The sequence below is a fragment of the Gavialis gangeticus genome, unplaced genomic scaffold, assembly GCF_001723915.1.
Source record: "Gavialis gangeticus isolate Ggan-Ray unplaced genomic scaffold, GavGan_comp1, whole genome shotgun sequence".
In the NCBI taxonomy this organism is placed as follows: Eukaryota; Metazoa; Chordata; order Crocodylia; family Gavialidae; genus Gavialis; species Gavialis gangeticus.
The window spans coordinates 39,130,767-39,145,870 of NW_017729028.1; the positions used below are offsets into that span (position 1 = coordinate 39,130,767).

General features: G+C 47.2%; 1 protein-coding gene across 1 annotated transcript in view; it reads right to left on the reverse strand.

The window, feature by feature from the left end:
• The window catches only part of TNFRSF21 (TNF receptor superfamily member 21), a 77,942-nt gene that overhangs the window by 13,341 nt on the left and 49,497 nt on the right, over window positions 1-15,104 (reverse strand). The window contains exon 6 of the mRNA XM_019520691.1: window positions 12,849-13,114. Coding sequence (XP_019376236.1) covers window positions 12,849-13,114 — 266 coding nt within the window. The remainder of the gene's footprint in view (window positions 1-12,848; window positions 13,115-15,104) is intronic.

Below are 15,104 nucleotides of genomic sequence, written 5' to 3' on the forward strand. Positions count from 1 at the left end.
CCAGCATATGGTACCTGCAGTTGCTCTCACACATCCATACAAAATAGCCTGTGCACCAAAGGTACAAGGAAACATTTGTATTCACACAGCCCCACGCTGAGGAACTCTGTATTGATCTTTCATAATCTGCGCTACGTTATGTAATTCTGCATAATTTGTTTGCATCAAAGAATTTGCCACCCACCATTCACATGTCCATTGAGACGCCCACCTGATTTCCCATTAGCTCATGTGAAATTAACTTTTAATCCTGCTCCATTGTGTAATAAAAGGGCTTCTTTCAGTAGGAAAGAGAGGGGATTTGTTCTCTTTCAACGTGTTTTGTAGTACATTAAACAGTGGTGGCTCATTTTTTTTTCTTTTTTCTGTTTTAAATAACAGACTTTGTATGCTTCATTAAAATATCCTCTGGAACATCTCCAACACAATCCTTTTACAAGAATTAGACTATTGTTATTAACTGGGAAGGAGAAAAACCTTAGTGGCGAATCAGAGTAACAGCCTAGATGCTTCTTATATGGCATCCTATATTATCATGCTTTTACCTTTAAAATCATTAGAAAGTAGGGGCCGACTCTTCCACTTTCAATTACCCATTGCATCCCCAACCAAGAGTTGAGTGGTAAAAGGGGTTTGAGAACCCAGAAGAAAATTAAAAGCAGGGCCAGGAAGACACTAGACCCAAACACGAAAACAACCACACAAAACCACTCCCCACTTCCCAACACATTTGTCGGTGAATCCCACAAAACTGCAACAGCAATTGCAAAAGCACTCAAGATATAATCCTAGGTGGTTCTCTAAACCATAAAAAAAATCCTCAGAGCCCCAAACTGTTCTCAACAGATGAACGTTTGTTAGGCAAAGTAAACAGGATGCCAGAGTGTGGGTTAAAGTTTAAATAGAGAGGGAAAGAAAGCAAAGGAGAGTGACAGTGTTTAGAAGTAGGGTTGGAGTTTTGCAGCCTGGATGGTCCAGGAAATGTGCCAAGCAAGGTGTGTTTGGTTTACCAGGCAGTGTCAAGAAGGGCAGGAAAAGTAACGTGCGGAGATGAGGCTCGGTGGATGGGTGTATGAGAACTATTAATACCCTGTGACTCACTCCCATGAAACCATGTTGGCAAGTCTTATTTTTAAAGCGCTAGTTGACAAAGGTGCTCTTCATTTCCCCTCCCTGGCTGTGGTGTAGTGACACCGTGCCCGAGCGACAACTGTGCCAGATGTGGTTACATTTCAGAAGCTGGAAAAAAAAAAAATTCACGTGCCACAGAAGTTGCATGGTATAAACACAGCCCTTTGGATCACTGGAGGCATGGACAGATTTTGATTTTCCCTTTGACTATGAACAACAACGTTACGGTGAAGAAGCCGGCTGGGGCTCTGGAGATCTCAATTCGATTCCCAGTGCTTCCATGGGCTTCCTGCAAGACGCTGGCTATGATCACATCCGTGCCAACACACCCCAAGGAAGGGAGTATCAGGACCGACTCACCTCCATGAAGCTATTCAGTATTCCCCTTGTTCTTTAGTGTTGTGCTCTTGTCCTACACTAGTCATCGCAGCAAGCCACACTAATGAGAGTGGGTGCCATTTCCCCTTGTACAGGGCAGAGGCGGCGGTAACGAGCCACCTTATCGCACCGGAATCCCCCCACCTGTGCACAAGGACACCGACACTGGGCTTTTGCTGTCGACGACCTGCACGGTTACATCATGGACCACTTCTGTATTTGGTTTTTGTGCCGAAACCATTAATGGCATCGACACATCAGTGACCCCTGCACTGAAGTACAATTCAAATCACACCAGGGGCACAAAGCCAATTTTTCTGACTTGCTGCAGCTAGGAGCCTGCATTGCCAAAAAAAAAGTGCCTCTTTGGTCCAGGCTATTCAAGGCCCTTTGTGATCCAGGCTCCAAGAAACTGGGCGTCTGTCTGGCTGTCTCTTTCTGTAAATCCACTCAGCCCCCAATATTTACCCTGGGCCGGGTCCGGAGAGAGGCTCTCAGCAGATGGATGGCGAGTACAGAAGGGCCTTCACAACTGCCTGCGGGTCACAAGCCCCAGTTATTTCAGCAAGTGATTTTAAGTCCCTCCCAGTATTTAATTGCTGTCTCTTCATTTCCAATTAGAAAGTAGCCTATCATGTCAGGCAGGGGAAGAGGCTTGAAGGCTGTCTGCCATGCCCTTGTGCTGGCCCTGTATTTGGGCTGAGTAGGCAGGATGCTCAAAAATTGCAACCCCCATGCAAAATGTGAGGGAAGACTGATCATTTGCTGAGGAAAAACAAAATCACCCTGGCGATACCTGCTCAGTATTTTACCTTATCAAGCGAGCCTGGAAATTAAAAGGGCTGAATTTTGTGGGGCTGTGCTTAGCTGCATGCTTGCACTAGCTAATCTCTACAGCTGGCACGCGACCAATTTTAAGTAACCTTTATAAAAGAGATTGATGGAGTGGCCGGACTGAATTTGATGCATAATTGATGCACGTAGATCTATTTATGCTCATTCATTTATAGGTATTTCTAGAGTGCTCGCCGCCACAGCACCCAAGTGACTTGACCAGTAGCATTCGAAGCTCTCCAAGTTATTAAATGCAGGGGGGAAGAAGCCTCAAGTCTGAACTGCAAAAGCAGAACGATCCCAGAGGGGAGGCAGCACCGGCACTTCTGTGCCAAATGCTCCTGCCCCCCTCCCTGATGCTCCCTAAATCGGGACTCGGCTGGCATCTAGATAAACCAGTCAATTCTTTCCCATCTGCGAGGTCTGCCAACTCTTGCTGCTTTGCTCACGATATCCCAGAATGCATCATTTTGACAAAGCATCCTCTCCAAGACTTCAGCAGATTTTGCTCTGATCAGGTTGGGGAACTGAGCAAAAGATTTCTGGACTTGTGTTGCTTTAGCTTGGCAGTACCCTTGAAACCTGAACAGCAGCAGCTTTGAGAAGTGCAAGGTGGGTCAGAGACCGTATCTGCCTGACGAGTGCAGGCACACGCCGTGAAACGGCTGCTTTTGCTGGAGCTGGTAAGATTAGGAGGTCTCCTTACTGCAGAGGGTCTCTCGGGAGTCTTCTGTGAGTGTCAGCAAAGTGCCAAATGCTCTTACATCAGTGGTAATGCTATTTCAACCAGGGCCATATGCTGACTCACTGAATACCTTACTTAAAAATGGAGGGCTCTGCAAAGCACGGGAAACACGCGGCTCAGCAAGCTAATGCAATTCATACTGATACAAAGCTGCATTCATATCGGGCCGTCTGAGGACTCCAGTCAGCTCGAATGTGCATGTGCAGCTCCCACATGTCGGGAGCCAGTCAAGGACCACGTTTGCACACAATAGCCGCTTGGATTTATAACTCCCAGCAGACACGTGTCGCGTTCTGCTTTGCGTGCCCTGGCTCCTTGCAGGCGCTTTGTTAAGGAGCACGCTAAACATGCGTCTGCTATCTCTTCACCTTACTGAGACCTTCAGCTCGCACAAAGGGTTTAACATCGAGATGCGGCTCCTGAACAAGCAGAAGGGACAGATGGATCTGCCTTGCTGCAATCGGAGCACCGCTTGCATCCGTTTTGTTATGGGACCATAAGGAGGGAATTTAAACTATTCGGAGCTAAAGCTTAATGAGAAGCCCGATGATAAGTGTTAGGGAAACACTGCAATCTGCTGGCACGCTGCCCCGTGCCAGCGGAGAAGCAGCTGCTCCCAGTGTGGGGCAGTTTTCTTGCCCAGAAAGGGCCACCACCGAAAGGGCTGCTACAGTCCCAAGCAATGAGAAGGTGGCTGTAGTCAAAAAGGGAAAGCCTCAGAGATGGTGAATGGATGGTCACTCTCCTGACCAGATCAGGGGTGTTTAATTTAATATGGGATTGCCATTTCCCAGGTTTCAGAGGCCACCTCCCCGGGAAGGAGGACCAAACAGGTTGGCCCAAACCCATGTGAGTCCTATGTGCGTGCATGGACAAAGATAAGCCACCAAGGCTCTTGGCAGGAGCTTGCTGGAGGCAAGCGGGATGCGATGGGAAGCTATGGCACAGACGGCAGAGTGGGAGTGAGGGAAGGCACTGTTCAGTCCTGAGACAACTAATTGCAGTCTCTCCAAAAGCACTTAGCTCCCCATTAAAGCTAATGAGTCCTCCCTGCATGTGTGAGCAGGAGACACCCTTGATGAGTTGTCTACATGTTCAAAAAGCAAGGCAGTTGTACTGCCAGGGTGGGTCACTGAACAGCCTGGAAAGTTTGAACATGCCTGGGGGGGCTGAAAGCTCCTGCACAATACTGGAAAATGGGCAAAGCTTTAGCAACATACGTGGCAAAGGAGCAGTGCAGTTTAAAACAATTAAAAGAGGGCCTGACTTACATGTCTCTGGAGGAGAGAGCCCTGTGAACATCAGGATTTTTGTGCTAAATTTAATCACCCACAGGAGAATTTGTCCTGATATATGGTTGCTAGTGGACAACCAACTGCACAGCGCTGACCCTCGAGTACAGATCACTGTGATGACAACCTTGGGGCCTGCCTGCGGTATAAATAATCCAATATGGTGAACTGGTATCCCTTGAACTGTCCCAGTACCATAATAAGGATAAGCCTTTCAGTTAACAAAGGCTACCAAATGCTACAAACATCAACGGCACTAGAACCAAAGGGATGGGAATTCGGGAAATTATGTTCCAACCTGGCTTTCCCAACATGCTTAGAGACAGGAGCATACCTACAGGTGGGCAGTTGGGGCACCAATTTAGGGGCCATTTTGACAATACTCTATGTGGCCAATCCTCTTCTGTCCTAGTTTGACCTCTACTTGTCCTAAAGACTCACTTCAACCTTACTTTGGAGTTAAGGCGCCGTGCACATCCCTCGGTACTAAGAGGAGATCACAGAAAAAAGCATTCCTGAAATTCAGCAGGGGGGAATTGTGCTTGCATGAAAGCCCTTCGTTCAGCTAGCTGCCTTTGCAGGCCAGGCACTCACTGCACATGTGGACACCTACAAGGCGTGCAATGCCTGCCTGTCGTGAACTTTATACCCGAGGACCCAGCCGCAGCCCCTGGTATGAGCATAGACGAGCTCTCCCGCTTCACAGATTCTTGAAGTTAATGCACCGGAGGGCCGATTCCTTTGCCAACATCTATTCAGCTTTCTTGAACGGGGAAACAGGAGTAAATAATTCATGAACCGGGAACCTGACAAAGTACAAGATTTGGGTTGTGTTTGAACAGAGCTGCTTGAAGGTCCCAACTAGGAAGGGCTGCATCCTCTGAAACAGGAAGCAATGGAACAAGAGATGCTTGGAGCAGCAATTTGCAACACTGCTTCACATGAAACTTTCACATCCTCTTTGCCGCCGCCACCAACCCCGTGATGGGAAAATTATGCAAAGACAGAAGTCCACATGAAACAGACCCTAGACTTCCAACCCTCAGCAGATTCAGGATGGTATCTGAATGCATACATTGTGATTAATCCTGTACATCACTGCGTAGACTGTGTGAGATCAAAACCTGGGGCCCCCAGCCTTCAAGTCCTAACCAGCAATTAAAAAAAAATAAAAAAAGATTACTGATATTTCAGGGTGGGATGGGTCTACGATCCTCAAAATATATGGGACACTGTTGCTAAAGCAGTTCCTTGCAGCTTACTTTCTCCCCTTTTGGGAGAATAGAAAAGGGACGAGCTCTTTCAGTATCATCCTGAGACCAGAGATTTGCCACTTGCTAGAAATGAGAAAGCAAAGCCCTTTCTCTGGACAGTGTGCCACTGTGATTCTGGGAAATGCTAATGCTGTCTAAACAATGATTGGGCTCAAATATGCAACAGCACCTACTGTACTGAACAAGCTATTAATTTACCCTGACAGGACAAGCTTAGAAGAAAGAGATGTTTTGCAGAATCTGTTCCATTTGTCACAAACAATGTTCAAATTAGACGTGTGCTTTTTCAGCTCATGGCTGGTGCCAGAGCTTGTGAAGAGCTGTATGAGTTAAACACTCCTCCAATTTTTTCCCATCCTTCTTCAGCTCCTCCCTAGTTTTCACAGGAGTCACTAATCCAGAAAACAACAAGTGATCCATAGGGCTAATCTAGTTTTAACCTAATTTCATTAAAGTGCAATATAGAACTGGCATAATCTTGCATGGGTATAGAAAGCACCATGCTTTCAGCAGAGTTCACCTTTCCCGGAAGAAAAAAAAAAAATCTTTTACTATGTTCCACACTTCTACACACAGATGCATTCATAGATTCATAGATTAAGGGTCGGAAGGGACCTAGTAGATCTTCTAGCCCGACCCCCAATTCTCTGTTTGTGCATTCAGTGTATGCACACACATGATGTAGATAATGATGCTGTCAAAAAACTCCAACTGGGATAAAGCACTGCTTTGGGTACCATCTAAATGCAAGAGAATCTTAGCTTCCTGCGGCCTGCCATTTGAGGTCAAAAAGATGTGAAGGGTAGAAGGTAAGGATGCAACACATACATCTTTAAGTATGTACAAGTGGTAAGTGAATGGGGAGGATCCAATGGTTGGGTTAGTAGCTGGAGATGTGTGTGAACTAACTTCAATTCACTGCTCACAGTTAAATTGAGCAACCTCACTTCATGCCTCAATTCCCTACCTGTATAATGGGGATAAGAGCACTTTCCTCCCTCAAAAGGGGTGCTGCATAGATGACTATACTCAGGACAAGGTTATTTGTCCCAAGGAATCCCAGTCATGGATCAGGATGCAAATCCATTCTCGTCAATCATGGCAGCTGTGCTGTTCTTCAAGATAAATACAGTGACTACCACAGCTGGGTCATTTGACCTTGGAGGGCTTGGGGTGGTTAAACTGGAGGTCCACTCAGCAAGTGGAAAAAGGAGAGACGTGGAAGAGGAACAGGTCACAACTTGCCATCCCTCCAGCCACAAGCAGGCTGAATTTTGCAGACATGGCAGAAGAGTTTTGCAGGTGGACTAGGAGGAAGATGAACAAAAGAGAGTGATGGCATTCACATTAACCCCCGAGTTTGCTGGGAGATGGTGACATACTAGGCACACAATGATTCGAGACCAATGCAGGCCATGACAACTTGGCCAACAGATGCAATGAGTCTCTGTGGCATATCTTCCCGTAGCCCAAGTACCATGGCAGTACAGCTGCTATTCAACCATGGTCATCATCGTCTGCTGGACTTTCCATGGCTCCATGACAAGCCAGCTCTGTTCAGTTCCCATGGACTGAGCGCCCAAAGCTAACAGGAAACACTGATGCTGGAGGAGGTCCTAGCACAGTGCCCAAGGGAAGGCAGTGCTGCTTTCATCCTGTACTTGTGCTTTGGTTCATGTAGTTCAGTCTCCAGGAATCTCAGCTCAACAGAGTCCCTACTCAAAAAACTCAAACTTCTCAGAGTACCTGAAACAGTGACATTTAGTTTCTCCTGGGAACAACTTCGACAGGGTTTACTGTAACAACGATATTTCCAGTAGCACAGAGATCCCCATTTGTTCTCCCCAAGTCAAGCCAGCCAATGCCAATTTGCTCTGCATCTGGCCAGCCAGCACAGCCCAGCCCCACTGAACAGAGTCGTCTTAATGAAAGGTTTTCAAACAGTTGAAATTAGTGAAGTCCCAGCCCGATGGCAACATTTAGCTATGTTCCACCCCAGCACCACATTTGCGAGCTAGTTACATCAGACCTGAAGGCTTGGATCACAACGGCATGAGCTTTTCCAACTTCCCTCTGCAGCAGGACACTCCTCACCTGTTTTGCAGTCTCTCCTGTTACGTGCCAGTGGCTCTGTTCTTCCATGTTAATAAGAATTGCAGATGCTGATTTAGAGAGTGAGGCAAGCCTGACAGAGGACAGTAATAATGTGCAGAAATGCACCTACCTTCAATGTCAAACCCATACCCTTGGGTGCTTCTTAGCATTTGTTTAACATCCTGCATCCTGCCTCGGCATGTTAACTAGCTGGCACAGTCTGCCCAGAGGATCAGCACAGGGATTGCGGCAAGGAACGTTTACCATGAAAGATGTGTGCTTCTAAAATGAAAGTCTGGTGCCAATAGCCTAGTTAGCCCAGAGGCCGCCCAGTTGGGAGGGAAGGAAGGTCAGAGGTAAATCCAGGGACAAGGTCTATCAGTGGGAAGCCAGCTGTTGGCACTGCAGCCCCAGAAAGGTTAGGTGTCAGTATCAATTAAAAATTAAGAGTTGCAGCAGGGGGATTAATTTCAAGTGCTGCTCACAAGGCAGAAGGTGCCTTGCCCAGAGAAGCGGGGGAGCCTCGCACAATCGGGCTGCGTCCCAATGCATACGCCAGGAGGTTCGAATCAGAAGCAGCGTAGACAAAGCTGCGTCCGTGTCCAAACCAGAGAACGCTGCTGCTGTAGGTGAGGGCAATGGGTGAAAGTTGATTAAGGATATACTTTAGTAAATCCCAAATGAGAGGACCTGCGCAGGAGGATGCACCGGCTGCACACAGCATGTTATGAACTGCAACTCCTGTTATGCTGCTGCGGATGAGCTAAGCTTCACTTGGGGCACAGAGCAGTGACCTAGTTTTGCCACTTCCAGGAAAGAAAACCAAAGCAATCACTAGAAAGCAAAAAACAAGATGCCCAACACATTGCCAGTCTCCAGATCTGATGCCCAAGACCAGACAGACCATGCTCCAGAAAGGAAGCTCCTTTTTCAGAGGAACTGCCCTGCAAGTTCAGACTGGTGCACTGCTGCATGAGGAGGGGGCTTCCTGGTGATCTCATCACTACTTATGCCCTGGTAGCCAGACTCCCTCTGCAGCCTCTAAGCCACTTCCCGTAATCCCCAAGTACAATTACTGTGCAGGATAGCAGAGCCGTCAGCCTTGTTGCCATCTGCCAGAGGGTTGGTTAGAAGCACTCCCACTGCACCTCGAACTACATCCCTTCCTTGGCAGCACTCAGGCTGTTTTCCACAAACACAGCCCATCTGCCAGACAGGCACATGCAAGACTGCTTGACAAGGCAGCAAAGACACTCAGCGATGCTGTGGCTGTGGCCTTGCTGCTCTGTTTTATATTACAGATGAAATAATGTAGGGCCAAGTCCTACTCTTGGCATAGGAGGAATTCCACGGACTCTCCCAGTGCGAGAGGAGAGGGCACCGCCTTCTCAGCCCAACCCGCTGCCAGGGCGAGGCATGGCCTTGTCAGCAGGCTGAACACTTGAGGAGAGGTCTGTGTATTCCTGTGCGTTTGCACAGAGCCTACAACAGCGTAGCTTCCAGAGCAGATACGATCTGAATTACTACTGCAAGAGACGAAAGGATTTGGTCTCAACTTGCCTGTCAGCCCAAGTACAATCTTGAACTGAGGCAAAGGTCTTGGCAAGTTTTCAAACTGTCTTCTTATGAATGGTTTTGCAACATTTCACAGTAAAATGTTTCATCATCTCACACTAAGGCTAGGGACAGACATTCAAAAAACCGGAGCCTGGATGGTTCAATCTTTGCAGCTTCTGCAGTCTAGCCTGGCTAGGCTAAATCAGTTTGTAACTGTATAGACATCCCAGAAATGTAGGCACAGGCCTGCAGTGGCTCAGGCTAGAAGCTGGGGGTGCTAGAGCAGCCCCCCCTTCCCTTGCACAGGGCTGAACTGAGGAGGGCATGGTCAGGCCCCAGCAGGATTAGGGAGTGGTTCTCCCCCGGCTTGATAAGAGAGCATACATCAGTTCTGTTATCAGCATTCATCACCCCATCAGAAGAGAAACAGCTGCTCTCATTAGTTCAAGCTCTTCTTAAACAAGGAAGGAATGGAGGGACATTACCAGCTGAGCAACTGATTAGCTCCAAAAAGCCCTAAGCTGACACTGCTGTCTGCCACAGCACAGACCATAGCCAGCATGTGGTCTGCTAGCTAATGCTGAGGTGTCTGTATACGGCAGCAGGAACGGGGTTCCCATCTTAGCAGCAAGTGGTGAGGGGAGGGGAAGAGCAGGAGGAAGCCAGGCAGACGCTCTGTGCCTGCAGTCTCTGCCAGAGCTAAAGCCAGGGAGCAGAGGGTAGGGGCCAGAGTCCCACCCAGCCCAGACAGCATGCCGGGATGTTGCGAGAGTCTGATTTAACTTAAACCAGCAAGGGGTCTGGGACAGACTGCATAAACCGGTTTCACCCAAACCAGTTAAGTCTGATACTACATTCAACCAAGTTTATCTTAAACCTGTTCCAGCCATTTTCAAACTGGTTTATGTGCACTGACCATCTGTTCTGTTACAGGTTTAAACCAGTTTCTGATGACTTGAGTCAGTTTGTGTGCAATGTCCATCCCTAGCCTAAAACAGTCCTTCTATGACTAGCACGGCACAGTGCTAATCACGTGCTCCATGCATTACATTTAATAAAGAGAGGTTTTCCAAGTCATGCAGACTTGTTCATATACCCAGAACTACAGGCAGTAAGGACAACACAATTAAGCTGTATGGGGCTTGTTTTGCTTGTCCTCAGAGGAACTCGTATATCAATTCTCTGAGAGACAGAGACCTGTTCCTGCCTGCCCCCTCCTCCTCCCATCAAGTCCTCTTATCAGATATAATGTTCAAATCTGCTAGTTAGCACAGGGAAACATCAAGCAGTTAAAACACTTGCTCCCCAAAAAACAACCCAGTCATGCTGTAAAAAACTAATCCTCAAGAAGTCTCTCAAACCATGCAAACAAGAACTCCTGGCAAGGAGAAGAACCATGTATAGTGCCCAGTGGTTTTAACTGAATTACTGACAGCAATGCCTCAACACGTCCTCCAATAATGAAGGTCCTGTTCTTGTGCAATCTTCTAAAGTTTGCCAATTGGGCTGAGTGTTGACAAATCCAAACCAAATATCATCTTATCTGATGTTTTAGTCCAACATTCAACTTAGACATTCAATGTCAAGACATAGCCAGAGGAATACACAATTGGTTATATACTCAAGGACACTAGAAAGTCAGCCTGTCCTTTTGATGTGCAGCATACCACAGGAAGGCCATGAGCGCATGGTCTAAGAAAAAGGATATACACCTCCATTTGTCCGGACTTGATTTTAGGTACAATTATGTCTCATGCTTTCCACTTCCATTTTTAAGTCTTTGATACAAGAAATATTGGAGAACAGCATGCAAACAAGACAGTTACATACAGCTTAATTACACGAGCTGGCAAGGAAAATGCAAAAGTACTTGGCTACTTAAATTAGAATAGAAACTGCTGTGCTGAACACCACAAAACCAAGCTATTCATTATTTAAAAATGGAAAACGAAACTCTGCTCAGTATACAGATGGCCGGTAGGGTTACAGGGAGACTCTCGGAGAAAACTCAGATAGACTTCTCTCAGAAGTCACTATTACCAGTGTAAAACCCTACTAATGCAGTCTCACAGCTGCAATGTCAGGGGAGATCCCAAAGCTGACGGCATGCTGGTAACACTGCTGCTTTTAATGCACGCCATAAACATTCTACCAAATGTAGTACCTAGCAGGGCAAAGAGGTTGCAGGCTACCTGTAACAAGGGAAATGGGATATCGCACTGCCAGCAGCAACTAACTTTTGCAACCTCTTGACTTGTAATTGCGCTGCAGAATCTAGAGCAGGGCTGTCCACCTGAGTGCCCAGAGGCCACACGCCACATGGACTGCACTAGCAGAGGCCACACTAGGGCAGACCAGAGCCCCTTGGGTGGCTCCTCTCCTGCTGCACGTGTGCAAGTGGCTTCTTTCCCCCTTCCCCCCAAAACTGCATTACACATGCAGGCAGCTCCCCTCTGCACTGTGTGAGCTTGCCAGCTCCCACCTCAGCTCCCTTGCCGGGGGCTTCACCAGCACCATGAGTTGCACCACCCCATCCCTCCAGCATGGGCAGGTAGCAGGAGCCAGAGGGAGAGAGAAGGAGCCCAGAGCCCTGACTGCTGTTACATCAGGGCTGTAGGGGACTCGAGTGGTGGCTGGATAAGGGGCCCAGGGGACATGGTTTAGCCCCTCACAGTTTAGCCTGCAGGCTGCTAGCTAGGCAGTCCTAATCTTTAGAGAGCTCTCTTCACAGCTAGAAAGGGTCCATTCCCCCCCCGCCACCAAAACTGTATCACCTTACAGTAATGTGCCAAGTCAGAGGCATTGCCAAGGTGGGCACTGAAACCTTGAATGAAATTAGTGTGTAACAATTAATGCTGTAACCTTATAATGATTTCGGGAAGAATATCCCGCTTGTGTTTATCCCAAATTGTCCTCCCTTTCCTTTCTCCCAACAGAGGTCCAACTCATTTATCTGACTAACTTTTGAGGTAGTTAACAGGTGGCCAACGTAAAAGATCTGCAACCCATTAAGAGATGGGGCGGTCTGCACAAAGCAGATGAAAAACAGTAGAGTTGGCCCGTATTTGGTTCCACTTGTCACACCTCTACTCAAGCAAGATTTATGCCAGCTGAACACATACGTAGGTTTTTTGGTACTAATTACTCCCCAACCCACCCATCCCATCCCATGCTGCTTCTACAAAATCCTATTTTAAATGAAAGTGCAGAATTTTCAGCCCTAGAGGAAAAACAAAGCCTGAATGTAAGGCCTTGCACAGTTATGAGCTCCATAAAAGGATGCATGGGCTGGAGACCCCTTGGGAATACACATGGCCATTGCTTTACCCTGGAGGCAGAACAAGCTGGCATCAAAGTCTACAGGAGCTGGATCTGAATTTCTCTCTGGTTCTAAAAGGAATGAAGTTCTAGCCTCTACCATAGTTGGAAAATAGCCTCTTAGCTAGGGAAGGTTTGCTGGCTTGGCAATTTATAGTCCTGTACAGAAAAAAAAGTAATGCCGAAGACTGAATGAGCTGTTCAGGCAGCAGCTATATATGTTACCGTGGCTGTGTCTTCCATCAGGCCCCTGATCTTCTCTACAACATCGTTACGTCTGTGCTGACGCAGAGCGCTGATGAGCTGAGCGAGGCTGGCTTCAGGGCCTCGGACGGTCCAGTGCTGTAAGGCGGCATAAGCCCGTTCGTGATCGGCCGTGTAGCCGTTGGACAAAGCTGCGACCTCCCGTTCACTTGCACTGCACAGAAATTGGTAGATGTCCTTCCACTGGCTTCCGACCTGGGCTGCCACGAGCTTCAGTATGTCTATGCCTGTCAAACACAAGAGCTGCAGATGAAGCAGAGTGATTTCCTCTCTCCCCATCAGCTTAGCACCTACCTACGCTGCACTGCAGGATCAGGACGGTGAGATTTACCTAGCTCCCTCCACCCGAGGTCTATGACATAATACCGTCTCTGCCAGGTCTTACGTTAGTGATAAGGGGTGCTAACAACACCGGGCTGCGAGCTACTTTGCAGAAAAGCACGATACATAATGCTTCCAGGGCACTCCCATTCAACAAAGAGCCTTTGACACTGGTTATGTAAGTAATGGGTGTTAAATACATAGATACACTCTGACGTAGGCACGTTCCAGAATTAGCCACTGTGTGAGCAGCTGCCGATAGCCGTAAGCTTCCTCAGCAGTGATTGCATAAGGTTTTAAAACACGGCTAATTTGCTTTCCCTAGTTTGAGTCGGAAGGGCCCTTGTCACCCACCCCTCTGCATTGTCAAATATTGTTCATCCGGCAGCACGATGATATTTAGTGACAATTGCAGTCAGCAGTGCCAAACTGAAGGGGAATGTGGGGTTCTCTGGTGTGAAAGGATTTTCAGCGATTTGCTTCTCAACTGCTCAGAACAAAAAGCACTGGAGCACGTTGAACCGCAGCCCTGCACGTGTTGGGCTGAGAGAAGTGGAACTTCACTGCTGCTTCACAACTCAGGGTTATGGAGAGAGACTACGCTAGGTAGAGCTGAATTTGAACTTACGTGGAAACATTTTAGAGGCCAAATAAAAGGCTTCAGTTTTAGGAGGCAAAAGTCTAGTGTCACAGGGAAGATTTTATGCACATCTCCATGACCAAATGTCTCGGTCTCCAGCTAGGTCTAGATTGCGTAGCATGGTCAGTTTGCAGTGATGCCCCTCTACCACGTCATGCTGCTCTGCGCCATCTACTTTCTGAACTGTCTGCCATTTAGCTGCATGTGTGTTAATTAGTATGGGCTTGATGACCAGATACTCTGGCTCAACAGTACTTAACCCTATTGCAGAAAGTGGTTACACTTTCTTGTTCAGGAGACAGCCCTTTAGGAGCAGCCTAGTGCGAGGATGCAGCTGCCAGGGGTGGTCATCCTACTCTGGAGACATGACCACTATCACTCTCATACACATCCGCACGCCCACCCCCACAGCAATACTCCCAAACCACTAACAACAGACTGCTACACAACTACCAGCACAATCATCTCTTACTGTGAAGCTGCAGCAGTGATGCAATCAATAGCGATTAATACAAGCCATAGCGCTCTGCTCTGTGTGTGCAGTACGTCAGAGTCGGCAACTACAAGCCTTCAGACAGAAATGATAAGAGGTGTCTTCAGACATAAAAAAGGTACAAGCTAAAGCTACTTTTATCAAGCACAGCAAGCTCTCAAGCTTTGAAATTGGATGGTCTTCATAGAAAGCACTGCTCAAGTTTTCACAGGTGGAAAACCACACCTTAAAGTTTCTTGCAGGCCATCCCTTTGTTTCATAATCAGAGACCACCCTCCCTTCAGCTCAGACAGAAATACTAAAATACTAAGTGGTTCTGAGATCCATCCCATGCTATAAGACTTCAGCATCCCTTGCCGTGCAATTTGTAACGTAAAGCCTCCTTTGTCACTTGGGTCTCAACATTCAAACCTCAAATTATGCATTTAAATGATATTAACTAAGTTTTTGGCAAGAAACCCATTAACCTGTCCAGCGCAAGAGTAAAATGGGCTTAATGAGACATTCTACATATAGAGGCCAAAATTTCCTTTTCAATTAATATTACAGCACTCTTTCTGGTATCCCCAAACCAGACAGCCACATTACTGAGCTAAACTGACATTTAACCCCTATCCCATTTTATAACAAGAAGTGCCAACTCGCATTTTAAAAAGATCGTTTCAGATTCCTATTTTCTTCTCTACCACCATGAGAGCATTTGAAAAAGGAAATACGGCATTGCCATTTACAATAGCAGAATCTAGTTTACTGTAAAAAAAAA